This window comes from Neopsephotus bourkii, unplaced genomic scaffold (genome assembly GCF_033783945.1).
Source record: "Neopsephotus bourkii isolate Nb327-2 ecotype Australia unplaced genomic scaffold, CSIRO-AGI_Nbou_v1 NB_1154, whole genome shotgun sequence".
NCBI classification, from domain to species: Eukaryota; Metazoa; Chordata; class Aves; order Psittaciformes; family Psittacidae; genus Neopsephotus; species Neopsephotus bourkii.
This window is the reverse complement of record NW_026901640.1, coordinates 2434976-2444118: the sequence shown is the minus strand read 5'-3', so window position 1 is coordinate 2444118 and position 9143 is coordinate 2434976. Positions and strand designations below refer to the sequence as shown.

The following is a 9143-nucleotide window of genomic DNA, read 5'->3' as shown; positions in this document are numbered from 1 at the left end:
GGAGCCTCTACCTTGGCCGTGCTCCAGGGAGACCCAAGCTGCCTTCATCCATCGCCACACGTTGCTAACAGCCTCCTGTCATCACCATCCCTATACATGAAATCCTGTATGCTCCCAGATCCCTGGCCGGCTCCACCTCCTGTCAGTAATCCCGTTAGCCTGGCAACTGTCGTGTCACGGAAGAGCGCGTAAAACTGTTGTTTGGGAGCGATATGTAATCTTCCAACCTGCTGCTTATAGCTGGGAGATGGTTTATTGATTCAGACCCTTGTGATTTGGTATTTGCAATAACAGACTCGGCATGTGGGAGATCGTCACAGCACTTGTGCCTGGCAGGATCTTACTAATAAACATCAGACCTACAGAAGGCTTCGTGCCTCGGTGTCACCGGGGTAAGACGGGGAACATGAAGCCGTCCTAAATGGCGAAGCACATCCATGGGTAAAAAAACCCCAGCAGAATGCATCTACAAATGTAGCTTTACCCTTACCATCCTTATCTGGCACTCGGATATCACAATATCCTCAGGATACGGCTGTTCCTCAGGCTGTGCTCGCACAACGAGTCACAGCGAGGGCTCCCGTCTTGGCAGGGACCGCTCGGTAGTCAGCGCTGGCAATGATGCTCCCACCACCGCAGCCCCTCTTCCCATCGCAAAGGCACGATACCGGAGCCAAAACGCTACGGTGGTGACTTGGAGAACGTTCCTTTTCCTACACAGCCGTAGGAGTTGTCGTGAGTTGGTGACTTACAGCCCCTTGTTGGCAGCGGCACAGGGATGAGACATCAATCCCGGTGGCCAATGCTTTGTTTCTGAAGGGCAGTGCCTGGAAGAAGGCTCCCTCTTCTCATCGTAGCCAAGGCTTGGGCCAACGCTTTGGCTAGTGATGCTGTTATTTTCCTATTAACAGCGCAGTCAGCGATGACTGCCTCTTACTGGTGATTTATGGAGGGTCTGAATAACCCTGTTTATCTAAAAACGACACAACTTTGCCTTGAAAGGATGAGTCCAGATGGACGTGTCACCTGCTGTTAACTAAATGGCAATAGATCTCCATGCCAGGCAAAAGGCAAGGGTAACCACAGAGTTATCCTTCAAACACAATTAATAAGGGAACAGTAAAAGGGTTTTGCCTCCCACTTGCATTCACCTGCAGGCACTCGAAAGAAGGACTGAACAAGCCCAAGGGGTCCAGGCTCATGGACTCGCTGGTGATGACGGCGTGGAGTAATTAGAGATGAACCTCACTTCCACTCTTGTTTTTCATGTTATTACAAGCTGAGCAGGACTCGTGGGCAGGATGACACCGGCAGCTGTGCGCTGCTCCCATGTTACTCCCTTCCCCTTGTAAGAAGTCCAGAGGCAGAATTCATTAGACACAAGCAAATTTTGTGTGTGAGAAGGGGAGGGGAGGAGAAAAAAAGCCGGATCTAGGAGGAAAATCTGAATGAAAAATGACAGGTCTGGTGCCACGAGCCTGGAAAGGCACCGGGCGCAGAAGGAATAGCCTGAAAGCAAGCCTGGTGTGAGGAGTGGGAGCGAGACGGGAATGGGGCGGCGTAACCAGCACTCTGAGAGCTGAGCAGAGGGAGGGGATGATTACTGCCTTCCTCTCTGCAGCGAGAAAGCCACGGTCACAGGCACACGGATGCAATATGCTTTGCCACAGGACATCCATTTAGAACCGTGTCTTGAGCAGCCCACTCCCAACCGGAGGTTTCGGCTCAGCCTTTCCCACCAACTGCTGACAAACACATTTCCTTGTAAACCCCTTGGGTTTCGGGGTGGGTGAAGGTGGTGTCTGACAACGGTGGTAAAAAGAGGTGGTGGGGATGGGTCTGTGCTGAGCACTGGAATTTCAGGTGATTTGCTGGGAATTACTAAAGCTCTGTGCCTTTTCCTCTCTGATACGGAAGCGCGGGTGATTAAAGTGATGCACCACAGGAGGGATGGACACCCACGAGGGTTGGCATCTCCTCCGTTTGCTCTCACACCTTTGCACCGTGGCGTTCCCTTCACTGCGCTGCCTGCCTGTGGGCAAGGGGGCTTTGCTCCTTGTGGATTCTCCCTGGGAAGGCTTCTCCTGCCTGTTCCAGGCTGGGAGCACAACCACGTGCCTGGTGCAGGCAGGGAGTACTCCATACATCACGTTTAAACCAGCACTCATCGCGGCAGCGTGGGTAACTCATGAGCGGAGAGGAGGGCTGAGTTAATAGGGAGTGTTTCTCACCCGGAATAGTCCCCATGGAAGGCGATGGGTGGGTGGGAGGCTCCCGGGTCCCCGCTGACGCCGCTCTCCCCTCTCTCTGCACAGGGGGGTTTGCAGAGCTGCTGCTGGTGCTGCTGGGGCTGAAGGTGCCCAGCGCCCTGGGCTGCCCCACTGACTGCGTGTGCTACCCGTCCCCTATGACCGTCAGCTGCCAGGCTCACAACTTCGTGACCATCCCCGAGGGCATCCCTGAGGATAGCGAGAGGATCTTCCTCCAGAACAACCAGATCACCTTGCTGCTGCGGGGCCACTTCAGCCCCTCCATGGTCACCCTCTGGATCTACTCCAACAACATCACCTTCATCGACCCCAACACCTTCGATGGGTTCGTCAACCTGGAAGAGCTGGACCTTGGGGATAACCGCTACTTAAGGGCTTTAGCTGCAGACACTTTCCAAGGGCTGGTGAAACTCCATGCCTTGTATCTGTACAAGTGCGGGCTGAGCTCCCTCCCCAGCGGGATATTCGGTGGCCTCCACAACCTGCAATACCTTTACCTGCAAGACAACCACATCGAGTTCCTTCAGGATGATATTTTTGTTGACTTGGTTAACCTCAGCCATCTTTTTCTCCATGGAAACAAGCTCTGGAGCCTCCATCAGAACACATTCAGGGGACTAATAAACCTGGACCGGCTGCTCATCCATCAAAATCAGCTGCAGTGGATTCACAGGCGGGCTTTTCATGACCTCCGAAGATTGACCACCCTTTTCTTGTTCAATAACAGCCTCTCGGAGCTGCATGGGGACTGCTTGGCCCACTTGGGAGCCTTGGAGTTCCTCAGGCTGAACGGGAACCCGTGGAGCTGCGATTGCAAGGCCCGTTCGCTCTGGGAATGGCTGCACAGGTTCAGAGGCTCCAGCTCCAGCGTCATCTGCGAGTCCCCTGAGCAGATGCACGGCAAGGACCTCAAGGTGCTAAGAGCAGAAGACTTTAGGAACTGTTCAGGGTCCGAGTCGCTCCATCAGATCAAAACACACACTTTCTCCACAGCGGACAGAGGAGCCTCCAAAACCCATCACCCTCACCACTCCTCCAAGGAGAAGGGCAAGGAGAGAGGGGCTGAGAACAGTTTGCACAGCAACCAGCCCGCCGTCCCCCCCGGCTCCCGGCCGGGCTATCGCAAACCCGGCAAGAACTGCACCAGCCACAAAAGCCGTAACCGAACCTCCAAACCGGGCTCCTTGGGACCGAGGAAAAACGGGCAGGAGGTTCCAGACTACGTGCCTGATTATCAGCACAAATACAGCTTCGGGGCGATGCCGACGCTGCCCACGAAACGCAAGGGTAAGTGCACCCGGCGGACCCCCATCCGCGCGCCCAGCGGGGTGCAGCAGGCAGCCGGTTGCTCGGGGCTCAGGGCATCGCTCCTGGTCTTTCTGATGGTGTTGGCGGCCGTCATCCGCTGAGCGCGGCGCGAGCCCGCACTGCCACCAATCTACAAAGGACCAGAGTTTCTTTTCTTCTTCTTTTTTTGTACGTGGCTGGCGTTGGCCTGGCGAAGGGAAGAACGTTGTCTCGGCTTCTGATGGTCTCTCTCTCCGTGCCCCAGAAGGGCTGCCAACGCGGACTTGTGCCGAACGCAGCGGGAGCGGATTAAAAGGCATTATCGCACCTTGTCACAAACAGCCTAACCGAGCACCCACAGCAACAAACAAAGCCAACCTTACAGAAAAGCAGATAGCGGGGACGGTAGCCAATCGGTCGGTGACAACAACCGGACACATGGACTGTATCCATGCTCTTGGGAGATCCTGCTCGTGCTGAAAGGGCCCCTCCGATCACCGACAGGAACATAACCGCTGTAAAGACGATCACCGATTAAGCCTACGTTGTTTCTCTGAAAGCAAGTGCAAGGACACGGATACCGATGTAATAAAGACATTGGTTCCCCCATGGTTTAGCCCTTTTTGGCTCCAAACCCAGAGGCCAAAGTTGGCTGGGAATCTCTTAGAAGACAATCTCAACCCCCTGAATATCTCAGGCATTACAGCAGAACCAGGGCTTGCCTGCTGGGCTTGGAGTCGCCAACAACCAAAGGAAAGACTGATTCGAGGTGGAACGCAACAAAAGAACAAACCCCGACAAAGCCAACACTTAAAGAAATGAGGTACCTGCAGGAGGTGCGTCTTTTTGTAACCCGTGTTCACACACCTGAACAGAAACCCAGACCCAACAGATGCACAGGCTCCCCCCTCTTCCCCTCAGCTATCCATATGTATGTCTTATAATGTTTATAAACTATATGGAAACTATATCTTCGGAACTAAGGATTGTATTGTTGAATTTATAGCAGACCAGTATATGAGTTTCCTTTTTCTTTTCCTCAAGACAACCAACCGGCAGCAGTGCCTACAGATGCTGAAAGCCATCGGGCGGGCTCAGTACGTGCAGGGGAGGGGGTACCAGGACCAATGTTCTCAGCCATTCAGAGCACTAAACTGTGGGAGGGGGGCGGTTGTATGAGATGCAGCAAAGCCCATGTCCAGAGAGCCAAAACTCACCCTTATGTCCTAATCTGTAACCGGGGGGAGAGAGAGATTAGTTAGTCCAAATAAATAGAGCCATAGAGCTCTGTCTCTGGAGAGAGGTGTAAGGCCCCAAGGAGGAAAGGGGCTTTTGGGGGGCTGGAGGCAGAGAGGGGCTTCCAGCCATATCAGTGGCGTGAGGACCTTTATAGCTGGACTAAGGTTTCCATAGGGCAGCAAGGAGCAGTTCCGAGGCTGCGGATAGTCCTGATAGCATCAGAAGGGGTTTTTCCTAAGAGGAATAGGTTGTGTCATGGGAAGAAGCAGAGGAAGGATATCCTACGGCTCACAGAGGGCTGGTGAGAAGCACAGAGCCCAGGGTTTCTGGTCCACCATAGGAGGGAAGCATAGATGGTCCAAGGCAGCTGTAGAAAGCAGCTTGAGGAGAGGTGGAGGAGAGGGAGCAGATCTGCTTGTTCCCCTCATCCTGAATCCAACTCTGTGGCAGAGGGATGCGTTCGCTGGTCGGGGGCACGGCAGAGCTGGTGGCTTCACCCAGGAGGTGCGAATCCCCTGTCAGCGTGGATGTGCGAGACCAAACAGACCCTGAAGTTAATGAAACAAGGGAAATAAAAGTGATCTTGGACAAGAAAAGGCTGCTGTGCGTTTTGTAACCATACCCCAGTGGCGGCACGTTTCTACCCTGTAGCCATGTATGGGGCTGCAAAGCCCAAAGGAAACTTGCTTGTGTTTGCCATCAGACACACCGCTAGCTTCAGGAAGAACAGGCCAGCTCTCCCATGCGCTCTGGGGATGAAAGAGGGTGTTTATGCAGTGGCACATCCCCTGGGGGGTATCTGGGAATGAAAAGGGAATTGGCAGCTTGGGGGGGTGCAACCTCTTCTGCCCATCTCACAAGCGAGGAGGGACAAGGGCTTGGATGCTTTGCTTTTAAACACCCTTCTTGGGAAATGGCAAGGGGAAGAAAGGAAGAGGTTACTTCATCAAACCCTCTTCCAGCTCCTACCCGAACTTTGCTGTCTACAGAGCTCTAAAGCTCCACTAAAGGGATGTCCAATGCAGCCAGAACAAATAATCCGTGCTCTGAAATAGCTCCCTCATGTCTTACTCTCTATAACCAATAGCAACTGAATGAGTCTGGCACTGTCCCTTAGAAGTGGAGGATGTTGTTATGTTGGTTATTTCGTTTCATACCCTGGAAATCAAAGCTCTCAGTGGGAGAATGAAGGAGAGGAGCACTTTATTAATATTTTCCTTTAAGTTTGTGTGTAACTCCTGTAATCTAGGAGTGAAATGTTAGCACAGGAGATGCTAATGCTTTATAAATGATGTGGGTGCAGCAGGAGCAATGGATAGCCTTTGAGATGAATTGTAGCCGAACAGATTACGCCCGGCTCAAAACCCTAATTGTATTTTTAGTATCTTTTCCTTTAACACGTAGGAGAAATAAAGGCAACTCCACGGTGTATTACAAGCCTTGTCAATCAAGTGCTCTAACTCCTAGCAATAAAGGCTACTGGTTTAAAAACCGGAATGGAGACATGATGCGCTGCTAAATAAGAGATGTCACTTGACATGGTGTCGTGCTTCAGCCCAGCAGGTAGTTAAACAGCACACAGCACTTGCTCACTCACTGCCCTCCCCACAGTGAGACAGAGGAGAGGACTGGGAAAAAAGAGAGTGAAATTCATAGGTTGAGATAAAGGCAGTTTAATAGGACAGAAAAGGAAGGGGAAATAATGATGATGGTGAAAGAATTAGAACACAGCAAACAAGCGATGCACAACCCGCTGGCTTGTATACTGAGCATAACATCATATGGCGTGGGATATCCCTGCATCATTTTGGCTCTGTGGTGCTGGCTGGGTTCCCTCCCAGCTTCTCGTGCCCCCTCCAATGTCCTTGCTGGTGGGGTGAGAAGCTGAAGGATCCTTGCCTTATTGTAAGCACTGCTCAGCAACAACTAAACCATCCCCATTATCAGCGTTATTCTCATCTTAAATCCAAATCAGCGCTGTGCCACCTCCTAGGAAGAAAATTAACTCTATCCCAGCCAAAATCAGGATACTGGGGCTATAGGTTTGTGATGGTCCCCCTGCCTTTCCCTTAGGTGCCATCCCTCCCGGTACCCATCCTTCCTCCACCACCGCAGCTCTCCGAGGATAAACTGGCACTTTGCCTCAATAACTGCCTCCCCATCTGCATGGTTCAGCTCTACCACGGCCCCTGCTTCACTCTCGGGTGCTTCCCCCTCCAAATCCCTTCATACAGCATGTCTTCATGCATTTTGAATGCTGCTCTGAGGGCTGGCATAAATCCCCTCTTCTCCAGAGCAGCAGTCCCACAAGCTCAAAGCACGCATCATTCCAGTCGAGCGGATGGAGGTATAACCATGACTTGTCAAAGGCAGTGTGGCTCAGCCTGGAGGAATTTGGGAATCGGGTCCAGAGAAGGGCAAAGAAGATGGTGAAGGGCCTGGAGCATAAATCTGATGAGGAACTGGGGTTGTTTGGCCTGGAGAAAAGGAGGCTCAGGGAGGACCTTATCACTCCCAAAAGCTACCTGGATGGAGGATGTAAGTGAGGTGAGGTCGGTGTCTAGTCCCAAATAACAAGTGATAGAACAGGAGGAAATGGCCTCAAGTTGTGCCAGGGGAGGTTTAGGTTGGGTACTGACACTTGGGGCCATGGATTAGTGGCCTTGGCAGTGCTGGCTTAACTCACTGATCTTAAAGCCTTTTCCAATCTAAATGACTCTATCAGCCTAAACCCCTCCATGCTCCACAGCTCCGCCTGTGCCATGGTGCCCCTTCCCAGTGAGGGGCCATCAACTGTGACCTGCTGCCAGTCACTGTCACAGGCTCAACCTCTGGCCATGCATTGATTCCCCTATCGGGAGTGCAGGCAGACAGCGTGGTTGGATGCTGCTCCCCAGCAGCTCCCTGCAAGCTCTAAATGCTTCCCTTGGGAAATGTGTCAGTCAAGCATCCTTTTGCTCATGGGTTTCCCATTCCTTTAGTGTTCTCCATGTGCTCCAGGAGATGAGTCCCTGTCGCTGCCTTCCCCCTATTTACATCAGGGAGCTTTCACGCTCTTAACTTTGGGCTGTTCATGCAAATCCTCCCCATTAAAAAGAGAGCCCAGAAAAGACCCCAGACTGTGCCTTGGGAAGCTCACCCCCGGCAGCAGAATCCCGTTTCCTGAGTCAAAGCCAATTTTCCCTCCTTTGTGCCGCTTTTCCACAGTTTCATCCCATAATTGCTAATACGGAGCTTTCCGTGCACGCTTTGAAAACACAACCCCACACACACACTGCATCTCTTTTATCCTCCCAGGCAGGAGGAAACCCAAACACCTCTCGGATATTGAGGATAGATTCCCAGTTTATCAGTCCAAACCAAGTCCATGACTCCGCAGTTTTCCTGTATCCCCCATCGCTTCCCAGGCAACACTTGTACCCCCCCCCCGCACCAATTCCAAGCCATTCCCTTATATCAGTAGGTTGCTTTGCAGCTCTTACCCCCTTCAGAGAGACAGAGCAGATCAAAAGCATCCCTTCACATTTCTCACAAGCTAAATAACACTTCTTGTGGTCCTTCAAGTTCACCCTTCCCTAAATCCTCTCTGTGTACGCTTTCCCTGCATCAGCTTCAACCACATCCCCAGGAACACTTGCCAAGATCCCATTTCCCATTGCGTGACCGAGAACATTTCCCTCCCCATCACTTATTACCCCCTTGAGGTCTTGTAGGTTGACATCACTCCTCTGCTCCACCAGCCTTTACCCATCCAGCTCAAGCTGCTGATGGTTCTCTGGTGGAACAGGAGATGGCCGATGCTGCTGATGGGAAGAGCGGTTACAGGGATGCTCTTGCATCGCTGTGTTGGAGTCACAGATGGAAGCAACAGCAACTGTGAAAACAGGACACGGAGGGTTGCAGCAGTGTTCATGGCTGGCAATGTGTGTTTTGGGGAAGGTGCCAAACCACCTCCCTACCCACGTAACAGCAGTCCCAGGGGCAGGACCCCTTCACAGTCCCCATCCATCTCGCTATATCCCAACGCACTCCATTCTCCCCTCTCCTGGAGAAGCAACCTTCAAAGGGGAGAAGGATCTTTTATCTTTTATCCTTGCTTAAAAGTGGCCGATTAAGCAAACAAAGGCAAGGTTTCACTCCCCAGCTCATTGCTGAAGGGGCTGCTCCCTAACACCCATTTATCTCCCCACCCTATGAACAGGGGTGAAACGCTTCCCGCATCCATCCCCTCCCGCAGACACACCTTGATCTCATCCCCACAACCCAAATCCTTCCATCCTCTTCCTCCTTTGTGCAAACAGAATCAAAATAACTGTTTAACAAATCAGCCATTACCTTCTCTCATGT

At 52.2% G+C, this 9143-nt stretch overlaps 1 protein-coding gene across 1 annotated transcript; it reads left to right on the top strand.

Moving 5' to 3' along the window:
* Positions 1 to 1751: 1751 nt before the first annotated feature.
* On the top strand, positions 1752 to 4342 carry RTN4RL1 (reticulon 4 receptor like 1). The gene has a single exon (XM_061363428.1). It carries the CDS (start codon positions 2246 to 2248, stop codon positions 3677 to 3679), a length of 1434 nt encoding a protein of 477 aa, XP_061219412.1. The 5' UTR covers positions 1752 to 2245; the 3' UTR covers positions 3680 to 4342.
* Positions 4343 to 9143: the final 4801 nt, after the last annotated feature.